General features: G+C 41.3%; 1 protein-coding gene across 25 annotated transcripts in view; it reads right to left on the bottom strand.

Moving 5' to 3' along the window:
* EIF4G3 (eukaryotic translation initiation factor 4 gamma 3) overlaps positions 1-14,970 on the bottom strand; it is a 529,091-nt gene that overhangs the window by 132,474 nt on the left and 381,647 nt on the right. For all 25 annotated transcript variants that reach the window (XR_007770674.1, XM_050931156.1, XM_050931132.1 and 22 more), the window contains one exon: positions 7,670-8,476. Coding sequence is in view for 24 of the 25 variants with exons in the window: in XM_050931156.1 (XP_050787113.1) it covers positions 7,670-8,476 (807 nt within the window). In the remaining variant the exon portion in view is untranslated. The remainder of the gene's footprint in view (positions 1-7,669; positions 8,477-14,970) is intronic.

The raw sequence follows: 14,970 nt of genomic DNA, 5'->3' as shown, positions 1-14,970 counted from the left end.
TAGTCCCAGGGGGTTATTTATTTCTGCTATTTAAAAAAATGGCTAGCAGGATTAAATCAAATAATACTTTAATTCTTAAGGGACATTATAAAATCCTGCTCCTACATATCCCCCTTTTGACACTAAGATTATTAATCGCCAGTGTCACTTTTTATTTAGTCCATGTAATAGAAAATACTGGGAGATGATTTGGGCCTGTGGCTTTAGCTTTGCACACATTTGTTTTATCCACCGGCACATTGTAAACATTTCAATTACACACATACAATTTAAAACCAAAAACACAATTAGGGGTAGTAACATTAGTATGCCAGTAGTTGTGGGAAACCATCCAGAAAATATGTTATACCAATGGTAAGCTATGATGTTTTTACTCCTGACACTATGCCCTTAGGGCTTCCAACCTGTTTTTCAGTTTCTTTATCTGTTGCTTGCCTGCTTTTCTGGGCCCGATCCTGCTTTTTTTTTTCAATGAACTGTTTGTGAGTGCTATTGTGGTTACTTTACAATTTTGAAAGAAGTGTTCAAGGAAAGGGACCAGGAAGGGTGGGGGCTAGTTGAGGAGTCCCCCCTCTTGCTGAATTGGTAGTGGAACACTAACGAATCAGTTTCTGAGGCAGACAAAGGGGAGCAGAACAAGGAGCTTTTTGTCCTTTTTACAATGAGATGGGAGTATGAAGGGGGTTGGATCGATCCGGGGTTTGGAGAACGGCGTAAAGGGGAGCGCTCGGTCTGGTGGTGGGAGAGGACGCTTTTAATAAAGCTTTTAACTTATTATTTGAATAACTGAGAGGCGAGTTTTGATTTTGTTCACCTATGATTTGCCTCTTCCCACCACTGCATGAAACAATTAACCTTTTCTTTAGCCAATTTAGTTTTAGGTTGGCTGAGTTTGTCCTTTAAGACGTCCACTCAGTCTTTTTTTCAAGATTTTAACAGTGGTCACTGAGTTTTGGGATCCCCCTGAGTTAGCCTAGACCATTTTCCCAGAAATTTACAGGAGTCTGGACCCTTTTTATAGGAGTCCGGACCCATCCTAAATAAATAAAATGAGCCGGTGTTCATTTAGGGAACTGTCCCGACTTAGACGTCTGGTTACCCATACAGGAGGACTTCACACACCAATCACACAAGAAGGAAATTCGGGTTCGTCAGAGCGATGCCCAGTGCAACACACAAAAGGAGCCCACAGACTACTGCCTCAATCGCCCTTGCTTTTACACCAGGGGTTTTACCCAAAGTCCGGTGCGGCTGCGATTGTGCAGATTCCACTTACTCAGACCGCGGGGACAGGAACCCCTTGGTCGGCCGATCCCCAGACAGAGACGGCACCCAGACTCAAACACTTCACAAGAGGACAGATAGACAAAGAGACAGGACAGTCCTCAGTCTGGACAAAACACAGAAATAATTACCCGACCAGATTCCTGATGTCAGATCCCGGGATCCCTACCAGAACAGAGTGGGAACCAACAGGTTCGATGGCGTAGACCTCACTGTGGCTGTGCGCCTTTCCGCTCTAGTGGGGGACCGCTTGGGCCAAATGCCAAGGTGCCGGCTGCCACGGTCATCCTACAAAAACAGTCAGGAATCACACAGCCCCAGTGAAGACGGTTGCCATCTCGGTGGAACCTCTAAATTGTCAAAGTTAGAATCAGGACTCACAATTTGTCAGACCACTCTGTTTATTAGCGCAGCGCTCCGCCAATAACATTTAGAATATGTGAGTGGCCATGCAAGGCCCAAACAGTCTTATTTATACAGATAAAAGAGCGGGAATTTAGACAAAGGGACAAAGAAATCAAAACAGTAAAATTCACCTGGGGCACAGCATGCATATTCTATTTCCTTACTAACTGTTATCGATCTAAGCCTAATGTTTCACCAATTGCCTTTAAACGGTGCAATTGTTCTATGTTAATGTCTGTATTCCTGACACCTGGTTGCAACATTTCAACAACTTTGCTTAAAGGGTACAGACAACATTTTTTCAATCTTTTCTATTCTTACTATATAATTCATTCTACTTTCACAGTAGCATTACTTTTTCATTATTATGGGAGTAATGTTTGTATCTGGGCTGGTAAATTTTCATGATAATATTGTACATTTGGTTTAACAGTAATTTAAATACCCCATGCACCAAGGCTATCTGTTGCACAACTATCGTTCAGGGTCCAGAAAACCACTGGAGAAAACAAACAAATATATGATGGGCTGGTTTCTATGACCCAGTATCTCATGTTCTTCCACTCCTTATTCATAAAGAGGAATGTCACAATACAAATAAGTAACTACATAATTATACTGGATGAAGTGAGATGTTCTATTGCAACAGAAAGTAGAGTTAAAGTGGAATGTGGAGCATGGACATCATTCTCCATTGCGTTGCATCTTTTAAAGTGATTTATATCTTACAAAGTAGATGTAAAAAATTACCATTCTAGTTTGCCAGCATTTTACAGCCAATTAGCACAGAAAGTCTGTGCCCTTAGAAGGAACCAAGTATTGACATTCTGCCCACTTTGGTGTAGGGGAGCAGTAGGCAAGTATATGCCACACTGCCTTGCAGTATGGTACCGCCTTGCACTATGGAGGTGTGGATGGAGAAGGCTGTATGAGAGGAACTGGGAAGTTGAATGATGTCCAGGAATTGGTCTTGAGGGTCTTGAACATCTTCCACCGGAAGGATGAGGGCAGTAGCCATGCAATGGAGCAGGGACTGATATTGCATGTGGTCATCTGGATGTGAGAGGGATTGCAGAATAAGGGCATCGTCTGGTGACCAAGTGCCAGTAGGGATGGGTGGTTCTGGAGGTGCGGTCAGGACCAGCAGTGCCAATGGAGCAGGAACATCGAAGGGTTCATCCTGGATGATGGCTGTATGGGAAAGAGATGCGCGGTGTGGGCAATGTGTACCACGATGATGCTAGAGGTCCCATGAGGGCCAGTTAGGTCAGAAGTACGGTTGCCATGCATTGGCAGTGCCTGTGGGTATCGGGACCAGGAGTTAGACGCAGGACTGTAGTCTGGAAGGTGCTGAGGATCAGGACTGTAAGATCGGGCCAGGGAAAGGGCCATGTCCGAGTTGGTAGATCAGTCTGGAAAGGGAGGAGCTGTCAGCACTGATGGGACACATGCTGCCAGGCATGGTGAAGGAGGACGGTTGAAGAGCAAGAGGGGCTCGCCTGTCCCGAAGCCAGTGTAGAATGATGGAGGACAAGGGGTTCATCGATTAGAGACAGGAGTCTGGAGCACAGCAGAGTACCTGCAAAGGGTAGCATAAGTTCTGCTGACTGTGTGAGAGGCAATAAACAGCCTGGAGCGCATGGAACTGGGTGCATCAAGCCCAAGGGTCCCAACGGAGTTGACGGGTGCCAGGATCAAGGTAGAAGGTGCTGCTGCCAGAATAGATGGGGCTGATGGTAAATTTGAAGCAGTGTTCCGTGTGCACTCTCTTCGGGTCCGAAGCTGAAGCCAGACCTTCGATGCAGCATGCAACTTCTCACTCGACCAATCCCGGTTCGTGGAGAAAATGTGTTATTTTGAGGAAGTCGCAGTCAGGGAGCCACCCTTGTGCCTGTGCTTCTTGTGCACATGGTGGAGTTTTAGTGGGTGCGGCAGTGCTGCATATGAGGAACCCGGTGAGGCACTTACCACTGGTGATGGGTGTCACTCTGGTGGTTCCGTTGGAGCCAGGTCTTGTTGAGCACGTGGGCACATTGCCTCCTCCATTAAAAAGTTACGGAGATGACGTTCATGAGCTGCTCAGGGCCATGATGGAAATGAGCGGCAAATGGAGCAGAGGGAAACTATGTGGAATTCACCTAGGCAATAGAGGCAACAGGTGCACTTGTCGCTCACTGAGAAGGAGCGAGAGCACAAGGTACAGTTTTTGAAGCTGGCTTAATGGGACTGGGCCGGGAAGGGTGAAAAAATCCCCAAAGGGAAAAGACCAATAAAATAACCTAACTATATACCAAGAACGTACAACTAACTAACTAAAGAGGAGGAAAATGGGAACTATATATAGTTACAAAGGGTTGAACAGGATACTCTTAGGTGACTAAGGGCACATAGGAACAAGGGGTTCCAACTGTGGCCATGTTCCAGAGGGAACTGGAGCAGCGTCAACCCGTGCAGCATATTAAAGCCATGGATGCGCAATGTGCCAATGCATGATGTGCTCGGGGAGGGGGTCAACAGACACTACTATGAACAGTTCCGGCTCTGGTGCATGGTGTGCATGCACACCAGCATCTGGAATTCATATAAGGACCAGCGCTTCAAAAAAAATCAGAACTTCAAGAAAGGTTACACAAACCTGAGAAATACTTTTTTCCATATTCCTAAAAACATTTTTTCAGAGACTGTGTTGGGCTATTTACCAATAATGAAATTAAAGCATTAAAATTAAAATCTTCATAATAAAAAACCAAAATGTTGTATATAAAAATTTAGAGTTTAAAGTGTGATACATCTAAAAGCAAACTACAATCCTATAATTTAGGAGCTTATCATATAAATTGTTACTTACACAAGTAGTCCTATTCCACTATTGACCCAATGAAGAAATTAAATGTGTGTTATGAAGTGGCTTAGACTGAGAGAAGACTGTTATTGCAAGAGCAATGAAAAATTTAAAACAGAAGGCAGAAGAAAATTATTAACTGAAAAATATCTGATGTTATGCAGATGGTGAAGAGCCTGTTTAGATCCAGCATGCAAATTATTTACAAGAATATGGCATTATTTTCCATCATCTCACAGCTTTTAACAGAAGTAATTTAATATCAGAAAATAATACAGCAGATGTAATTAAGTAATGCCATTACACATTGATAGATGCTTTTGTGAAAGGGTAAAATATAAATAGAGAGAAAATCATAGTAATTTTTTCCTGTTCAAATTCACTTAGTCTCTGTATATAACAGGTTTTAGAACCCCTTAGGAACTTCTGATGCAGGGGTAGTCAATTGTTTTTTGTCATGGTCCACATTTCTTGGTCAAGGTATAGCCAAGGTGCTGACTCCAGAGAAAATAATATTAAAAAAACAATAACAAGAAGTAAATAAAAGATTTCAGGTCTCTTCTAAAGTCTCTGGCAGTCTGGATTTGGCCCATGGCCCAGCTATTGACTACCCCTGTTCTGATGCCTAAAACTTGAAAGCCGAAGTGGTCTATCTGTAACTGAAACTCTTTTGAAAGTAGCAGTAGGACCAATGCAGGAGGAGAGGTCTAGAAGTGAAAGGCAACTACTGTAAGTGTAATGAAATTACAGGTACAATTTTGCCCATGGATACTTCACTATAGTCTATATGGGAGCCATATTTGATCATCCAAGGGCAGAATCTGGCCCTATAGGTTTCAGGCTAGCAGACTTTAAAATAATTATGATTTGGGAAAAATAATGTGTAATATCAGAAAAATCTTTAAATTTTTCTCATTTCCTCTTGTCCTTCAATAATAAAAAATGAACAAACTTTTTCAGTTTCATATAAAGAATATTTTACACAATTAACACCTCCCCTCCCTCCAAAACACACATACAAACCTTGCAGCAAGCACTGCTGATTAATGGAAATCACACACTTAGGTGCTTTAGCGACATTTGGTCCTGTTAACTATTAAACAAACCTATGCATAATATTATACCCAACATTACTTTAGAATAGCTAAATACAAATCATCCACTGATTCATAAATTTTTCACCCTTTCAGATACAATAACCTTCCACATAAAATGAAGCAAATAAAAAAACAGAGTGAACTAATCCATTTAAATATCAGGGGGTAGCCATGTTAGTCTGTATCACAAAAACAACAAGGAGTCCAGTGGTACCTTAAAGACTAACAGATTTATTTGGGCCTAAGTTTTCATGGGTAAAAAAACCTCACTTCTTCAGATGCAACTTTAAAGTTAGAACCACAAAGTTCTTATAGGAAAGTTTAAACCAGATGTAGTTAACAATTCTGGGACAAAAATGCAGGCTGTAGAAGTAATTACAGAGGTTTGCATCTAATTTCTGGATTCCAGATCATACATAAACAATTTCCAAGCTTCCTGGACTACTATGTATAGTTTTGGTTTGTTTTTTTAAAATATAGGAATATTGAAATATGGTATAACAATAAAGTCTCTTGAGCAGGGAAGATCATTTTGCTTATGTGACAGGGTATATTGTAACATTATTTTTGTAGTGGAAATGGATGCACTGTTAATTAAGTTAGGATGGGTAGATCTAATATGTTACACTTGGCATATCAGCCATCTAAAGCACATAAGTGTTCAACTCATTTATCACTTTCAGAAACATCTTTTTTTGACATCGTTGTCCAAAATGCAAAGCTACGAAATAACTTCCTCAAAAGGTTCACTCTCAAGAATTCAAGGACTGATGAATATTACAATTGGTTTTGGTGCAGGACAACAAATCAAAAGGAGCTGGATGTTCAGCCAGCCAGCTGATGTTAGAGAGAAGGAGAGTGGTTTCAGGTTTCCTGGCTGGTGTCATGGTATCTTTCCCCAATCTGAACCTTAGAGTCCAAAAATTGAGGTACCAGCATGAATACCTCTAAGCTTAATTACCAGCTTAGATTTGATAAGCTGCCACCAATCAGGAATTCCAGTGCCTGATACACTCTGGTCCCCCCAAAACCTTCCCTGGGGATCCCCAAGACCCAGACCCCTTGGATCTTAACACAAGGAAAGTAAATCCCTTTCCTCACCGTTGACTTTCCCAGCCTTCCCCTCCCTGGGTTACCCTGGAAGATTATTGTGATTCAAATTCCTTGAATCACAACACAGAGAAATTAGGTCTCCTGGAGAGATAGACAGATTCACGCTCCGTGAATCTAAAACAAGGGGATTCCACCCTTCCCCTCCCTTCTCCTTCCCTGTTAAGTACAGACTCAATTCTCTTGAGCCTCAACAAGGGGGTAAAATCAGACAGGTCTTAAAAGCAAAACTTTTAATAAAAATAAAGAAAAAAAAGTAGAAGTTTATCTCTGCAATTTAGATGGTAAAAAATTACAGGGTCTGTCAGCGTATAGAAACTAGAAAGAAGCCTCCCCCCCAGCAAAATACAATTTAAAATACTTCCAGCAAACTACACAATTGCAAATAAAGGAAAACAAATAAAAAGACTATACCGCCTTTCTACTTTTGTACTCACAAAATTGGAATAGAAGGTTAGAGAGCCTGTTGGTATGTGTGGTCACTCTCAGAGCCCAGAGAGAACAAAGCAAAAACCCAAAACATAAACAAAGGCTTCCCTCCACTGAGATTTGAAAGTATCTTGTCTCCTGATTGGTCCCCTGGTCATGTGTTTGGTTCCCTGTTTGTTAACCCTTAACTATCTGTTTATGACAGCTGGACACACATGGGGTGCAGTTCTGTCCCCTGGCCCCACTGAAACAAAATAAACCCGTAGCTGATATGAAGAGAACAAATCCTAGGATATATTTAATAAATAACACATTTTTATGGAACATCTAATAACCTATCACTTATATGAAGATCAGAGTTACATAATATAACAAACAGCAATAACCCCATTAGTTTTCCTGGATGTGCTTATTAATTAAGGATTAGAATTCTCTGATTAAACCCCCCTTTCCCTCTGTCCTCAAGTTTAATGCATGCCGGACCATAATGTCAAGAACTTACGTGGTACAGGGTTCTTCCTGGAGATTAAATTCTGAGACTCTGCATTCTCCTCTGGTTGCCCATCTGCTTCCACCTCTTCTTTCTTTTGAGTATCTTTCACAACTTCATTAAGGGTAGTTCTGCTCTCCTCTCCATGTAAATCTCCCTGAACAGCAGGGAGGGAAATTGGAGGAGAAGGAGGAGGAGGAGGAGGGGAAGGAGGTGTTGTAATGGTAACAGCAGCAGAGACAGGAATAGGAGGAGTAAGAGGAGGAGAGGGAGAGGTGGAAAGAGCAATGGAAGATGGTACACTTTCCACTTCGGCAGGAAGGCCTTTCAAAATCTCCAATTCAACAGTCAATGGTGCAACTTCCTGCTGAACTATTTCTGCTATGTCGTCTGTAGCAGTTACTTTTTCATTAATTTCATTAATTAGATTAGTACTAGCAGTCACTGGAATATCACTAGTTGCTACAGTACTAGGCTCCTTGCACGTATCAGCATCCGCCTCTTCTGTTGGTGAAAAGTCTGATTCTTCTGTGCAGGGTGTGGCACTGGATATAGGCATTGTTTCCTCTTTCGGGGAAGTTAATTCACATCTCTCCTCTGAGTTAGCTGTGAATGCAGATTTACTAGAAACAGCAACAGCGGTAGCAGCAGCAGCAACAACAACTGGGACTGGCAGTGCAACAAGAGGAAGTTCTGGTGGTGATTCCACTGAGGCAGTCTCAGATGTCTGGCCAGCTTGATCTTTTTTCTCCCCATTAGGCTCTGGTCTGAGGACTGGAGAAGGAGATTTTAATACTGGATCTGGTTTTGGTTTCTCGTCTACGGAAGAAAAAAAACCCAACATTACAAGGACAGATTAGTTTACCATTTAGTTTTAACTAGCCATGCTTAGGGTCCTTTTAACTGCCCCACCCTGTGTTCCGTCCATTATTCCAGGAGCTCCTTAGAAGAACTGCAGAAGCAGCAGCTAACCTTTAAATCTAAAGTGAGAACCAAGACTCTCAGAGAACTTTAATATTTAATGGACAGTTGAAGTTTTAAGAACAAAAGTCTTTTCAAGATATCACCCTTCTTTGCAACAAAGCATACTTAGACACCTTAACTACGGAAGACATGTTTGTTAATTTAGGAAACCTACAGAGGTTTTGTTGCTCAAAACAGGACTCTTCTTCATAAAAATGACAATGGCCACAAAACAAAAAGAAATGTAAGTTAAATGGAAGAGGACAGAACGGGTTAGTGGACGGAGTGTAACACTGAGACCCAGGAACTATAACATTCTGAAATTCATTCTAAAAATGAATCACTCTGTGGCCTTGAGCAAGTCACGACTCTAGCTTTCTCTGTTTGTAAAATGGGAATACTATTTGCCTACTTGACTAGAGTGTTGTGTTTATTAGTAATTTGTTTATTTTTATTTTCTCACAACAGTTTTGAAATTCATTTTATTTTTAAATTCTATGCTAGTGGATGGTCCAGAGGTTTGGTCCCAGAGGGGAGATGGGGTTCTTGTACTTGATTATTATCGCCAACAGTGAAATGCAAACTCTGGTGCACATTCATTGGTTTGCACCAATTCTTTAGTATGTCCTCCTGTTTGTTTTTTTAACGTTCCAGGCTAACTCACCTAAAGTGAAATTCATTTATCCAGTTCAAAAAATTGTTTTATAATGCTGCTTGCTTTTGAAAAAAATGGATGCACATGTACTTATATAGAAGACATTTTTACTGTGACAGCTATCAAATTCCGATCTCTGTTTGCCATGGTGCATGCAGTATACTCATGAAAGAATATCTGGTGCATTCTCATCTTCATGGTATTATAAAAGCAGCTTAAAACGATGCAACAAGACTACACTGTCCATCTAACCCATAGGCAACCTGTTTAACAAGCCAGACACTGGAACTTTAATGGTTCTGCCTAAGTTTAAATGAGACTGTCACAGGACAGTAAACTTGGTCTGTTTTATTTGCACCAGATAACTGGTAAGGAAACATATAAAGCCATTTATTATGTGGATTAAATATGACTTGTTTTGCAAAGAACAGCATACTTTTCTGTCTGTAAGCCAAACCAACTGTCTTTACATGAGCAAATTTACACATAGTTGCAGTACATAGATAAGAGTTCATAAATAAAATTCTACCAAGTATACAATGCGTAGCAAATTTTCAAGTCATCAGGATTCTCCACCCATATAAACAGTGTGGCGAGTAGAGATAACCTTCACCAAAGATACATCTCTCAAATCTCAGCAATAATCTGACTGGTTCGCTGCAATGCCTTTAACCTGTCAGCTGCCTCCTTTCTGTGCTGTGCCATGTCCTCAGATTCTGTCAGAAGGTCATCTAACAACAAGGATTTGTACAGCTGTCCAACTAGCTCACTCTGAAGAGTGTCTTTCACATGATTCACCAGAAAATGCATCACCCCCTTTGGCACACTGTCCTGAATGTTCTTCCTGACAATAAGGAAGTAGGATTTGATAAGTCGTTCAATCACTTTGCAGTCTCATTGCTCACGGGAAGTGAGTCTGTGTGCAACAGGTACAGGCACATCCAACAGGTTTGAGGACTGGCAGGTAGGACTGTAACTCGTTTAGATTTTTCCTCCATTAATAGCTCTTTGGCTTTTGAGGGTTTCAGCATTCCTCTCCAGTTGCCTGTTCCAAGTTCTTGAGTCACATCTCCCACCCCAGGAGCAGCCTTGTCTCGCGGCACAGAAGGTGGCAATTCTCAAGCTAACCTGTTATGCCTTTGCTCCTCTATGTTGTTGTTTATTAGCTTATAGGCATCAGCAGAGTCAAGGGGTTCTGTGTTGATATAAGCTAACTCAATGGCCACCAAATTATGAACCACTTCTTTTATAACTGGTAGCCTCTTACGCAGAAGACTGGTCACTACTTCAACTATGGTATCATGTAGTTTGGGAAACCTCAGCAATTCCTGTGTACTGTAATTGCTACAATGTTGGATGCAAAACACAGTGCTATTATTAAGAAGTGAGATAATCTGACAAGTAATAAAACAAACTATCTTAAGTTTTTAAATTCCTCAGACCTTCAGGATATCAGAAAAGACATATTACACTCTACTCTTACACTTTTGTTTTAAATTCTAGAAGCGAAAAATAAAATTTATCCCAAGTAAAACTGAAAATGAGGGGATATAAGTATGGCTTCCACTGAAGAGAGATTCTGTTTCATTTTGAGGTATGCTGGTGACAGGTATCAGTCTGGGTTGGAAAAAGTGAAGTGAATTACCTTATCATAATGCATTATTTGAGATGTGTGGTCCTTATGGGTATTCACTGTGGTTGCACATGCACTCTATGTGCCTGAAATGAAAAGATTTTTCAGTAGCAGTTGGTCTACATCTGTGCCCTACACCTCCTTGTGCTCTGAACCAAGGGCATAAAGGGCACCAACTACCTCTCCAGTTCCTACACTACAGTGACTAAAGTGAGGCTTCATGCAGAGGGGATGGAGGGCAGGTCATGAATACCCACACGGACCACACAGCTCGAACTCCATTTACTATAATGTAAATAACCTTTCCTTTTGTTTTTCAGCGCTTGTCCCTAAGGGTGTTTCCTGTCGGTGACTCCCAAGCAGTACTCATTGAGGAGGACAGTTTGAGGAAGTATGTTACATCACAGATAGAAAGATTGTTGAACCAAAGGAGGAATCCATGGATGAGGCTTGATCAAGGACATAAAGCCTAGTCTCATGTTTCTGCTCTACTGATGATTTCTAAGAGGGGAATTCCTTGCAGGGAAGCCAGCAAGGTGGCCTGTGCTCTGGTTAAGCAGCCCTGATACCTGTGGGGAAAGGACTCTATGAGCTCGTAGCAAAGGAGGATGTAGCACAAAATCTATTTAAAGGGTCTTTACGAAGAAACAGGTTTTCTCTTCATTTGCTCAGTAATGGAAACAAAGACTTCCCAAAGGGCTCTGTCCTTTGCAAGTAGCAGGCTAAAGCTCTGTTGACACCCAGGGAATAGAATCTTCGGTATCCTTGTTGATGTGGAAAACAAATGGATTCTGGGTGGAAAAAGAGGAAGTGGACAGTTGTTATACCAACAAAACTACACAGGATCTTTTCAGAGGGCAAGACAAAAATGCCACATTTATTATAACAACAATTTGATTTATGACCAATAACTAATATTTTAATCCTTATTCACACACATTATACCTAATACCTACACACACACACATATCCATCAGATGTTCTGCAGCTGCTGCATAGTTACCAGTCCTGGACACAGCTTGAGTTCGTGGCTTGATTTTGCAGCTTGGGTTCGTAGCTTGTGGCAGCTAACTGGCCAGGAAAGCCAGGCAGAAGGACGAGCTGGGTCTCTGTTGGGCCTGCACCAATGCCCTTCCATGTTGGCAGCAGAATGTTACCCTCCAAAGTCTCCCATCTCACCCATCCTTTTTGTAGGCTTTAGTCTGAATCCAGAGTCTATAGGTCTTCCTGTGTCACGCTGCCTCTGGGTTTGGTGATTGAACACCCGTCAATTGCAGACGTGACTTTCAGCTTCGGACCTGGCTTTGATCTTCCTTCTATTGTACCTTTTCTTTTTAGGGTGGACACTTACTTTGTTAGGGCTCTTGTCTGCATCTTCAGTCAATGGTGTTTGAACTTTATCTCATCAGGACAGGCTGGGGCTGGAGGTTGATTCCATCATCCATACATACCTCATTCATACATCTAAACTAAACTAAAAAGATTACAACAGGGTTTGCAAAAATGAAGGTTGGAGGAAGCTTTTACAAAATGGAGTAAGTGTTTTAAAATGGGGTTTGAATTACGATATGGCAAACAGTGAACAGAAGTTACAATACAGACAAGTGTAATAAATGGTGAACAGAAGTTACAATACTGAAAAAGTGCAAGTCTCCGTGATTTAAGCAGGAATTGGACTGACAGTGAAACTTACAAAGGCAGCTGACTGAACAGCTATGGCTCTTACCAAGCATTTTTATTGTCATTTAGCCAGTTCTTGGGGTAACTGGTTTTATGAATGAATGCTGTTTCATTCATAACACTTTACTTATGAAGTTACATTAATAAAGTGAAGAATTAAAAACAAATTCATTCATCAGGGGGAGGGATAACTCAGTGGTTTGATCATTGGGTCTGCTAAACCCAGGGTTGTGAGTTCAATCCTTGAGGGGGCCACTTAGGGATCTGGGGCAAAAATTGGTCCTGCTAGTGAAGGCAGGAGGCTGGACTCAATGACCTCTCAACGTCCCTTCCAGTTCTGGGAGATTGGTGTATCTCCAAGTATTAGTCATATTATAATTATTAGTTCTACACAGCTCAATTCAAGTGAAAATCAGAGTGAACCTTAGGGATGAACTAGGGATGAAATCTCAAGGACACTTAATCCCTGTGAAAGATTAAGTAAGGAGAGTCCACCATGAGGGCCCTGAGCTCACCCGTTCTCCTGGGAGAAGCGATTGCTGGTAGGAAGGCCATTTTCATAGAAAGGTGTAAAACAGAAGAAGTGGCCAAAGGCTTGAATGGCAAGTTCATAAGCACTGACAGTATCAGGTTCAGGTCCTAGGCAGATATAGGCTTTAATATCAGGGGAAAGATTCTGATGGTACCTTTTAAGATCCTCAGAGTTGTAGGATAGGTGAAAACAGAGCAGTTCTCCACCAGGGATGGAAGGCATTAGTAGCTGCTAAATGTATGCATAGTGAACTAATGAAAAGACACGATACCTTTATGGAAAGAAGGTAGTCCAGAGGCTCCTGGGTTCCTCTGGAGTTAAGTGACATTGTTGACAGCAGAGGGAGAATTGCTTCCATTTGGAAGTATAATGCTTCCTTGTAGAGGATTCCCTATTTTTATTAAGGATGGATTAATCTCTTCTGAACATTATCTATTTGTTGTCCATTCAAAATCTTGGGATGGACTTGGGATGGTGTAAAGAGCTGCTTTTGGGCAACTACATGACAGAGTATAACAGTTTGGGAACTACACTCAGGGACCAGTCTAGCACCTCTATCCAGTCACAGATGGAACAAGACTAAAACCATTCTACCAGGAGAAATAATTTTTACAAAACTATTAAAAAGTGGATATTTTGAAATACTAAATTTATTCATTATGAATCATTAAGAAATAAATGGGATCTCAAAATGCTGGAATAGCCAGAAGTAATATGTTTCAGCGCTTCTATCCAGAGTGACTTCACTGTGCTTTGCACTGCTACAGTTCTAAAACTGAATTATGTTCCCTCAGAATAAATACAGAATTAGATATGACCAAGGATAATGGAAAAATTTGTTACCCAACAATTTCCTTTCTGGGACTGATCTCTCCTCCAATCAGAGACACTCAAGCTAGACTTCTTTTCCTAAAATATACAAGATGCAGTTCAGACTTGTCCATGAGGTTCCAGGGCTCAGCATTACCTTCCTGTAGGCAGGCTAGGAGAATAATTTATTCCTTTAGAGGAGTATCCCATCTTGTTTAGGAGATGCCATTCATAAGCCACGCTGTCAGATTCAAATAATAGAAGGGGGCCCTGATATAAGCGAGGAGATTTTGTCGGGATAATGAGAATGACCATAGCTTCCTCTTTCTTGATCTTTGGAATTACTCTTCCTAGTAGCAGAAGAGGAGAGAAAGCATATAGAAACAGATTCAACCCTCCCTGAGTCAAAGCATCTTTTCCCAGTGATTTCTGGTCTGCTTTTCTGATGAAGAAAAGCCTTATTTTCACATTTTGACTGTGACCTCCACCTTGACTCAAGAACTACTCTGAGTTGTTTACCTGCCGATAGCGTAGCCAGCTTGCATTTGTGTTGCCCTTTTATGTAGTTCATCTTAAGGGAGACTAAGTGACACTCCATCCAGGAGAGGATCTGCATTGCTTCCAGGTTCAGACATAATCTCAATATTTTAGGGTTTTGTACATGTTTTTGTGATTAAACCAAGACATGCACTTTTCTCAGGTGATCAGAGAAGTGCTGAACAGCCCAACTGAATTCTCTTACCTCTGTAAAACTAATGCTCTAAATCATCTCAGAGTTTGACCTCACTTCTCTGTGTATTGTGATGTCCTAGCAACCCTGAAATGCTGGTGTCAGTGGTTAGGATTTTAAGGTTCAGATGGGGAAAGAAGAATTCTATTATTACCGAAAATTCCTGCTTCTGTCACCTGGGGGACTTAATCACACTGGGCAGCATCTTTACTTTTCATTACCTTGCTTGGGAATCATTCCAAGCCCATAAGAGGAATCTCTGAAGTTCTTTCATGGGCACTCTTGCCCATGGAGTAATCGCTATGCATAA

Source organism: Gopherus flavomarginatus, chromosome 21, assembly GCF_025201925.1.
Source record: "Gopherus flavomarginatus isolate rGopFla2 chromosome 21, rGopFla2.mat.asm, whole genome shotgun sequence".
Taxonomy (NCBI): Eukaryota; Metazoa; Chordata; order Testudines; family Testudinidae; genus Gopherus; species Gopherus flavomarginatus.
This window is presented reverse-complemented; position numbering and strand designations above follow the sequence as displayed.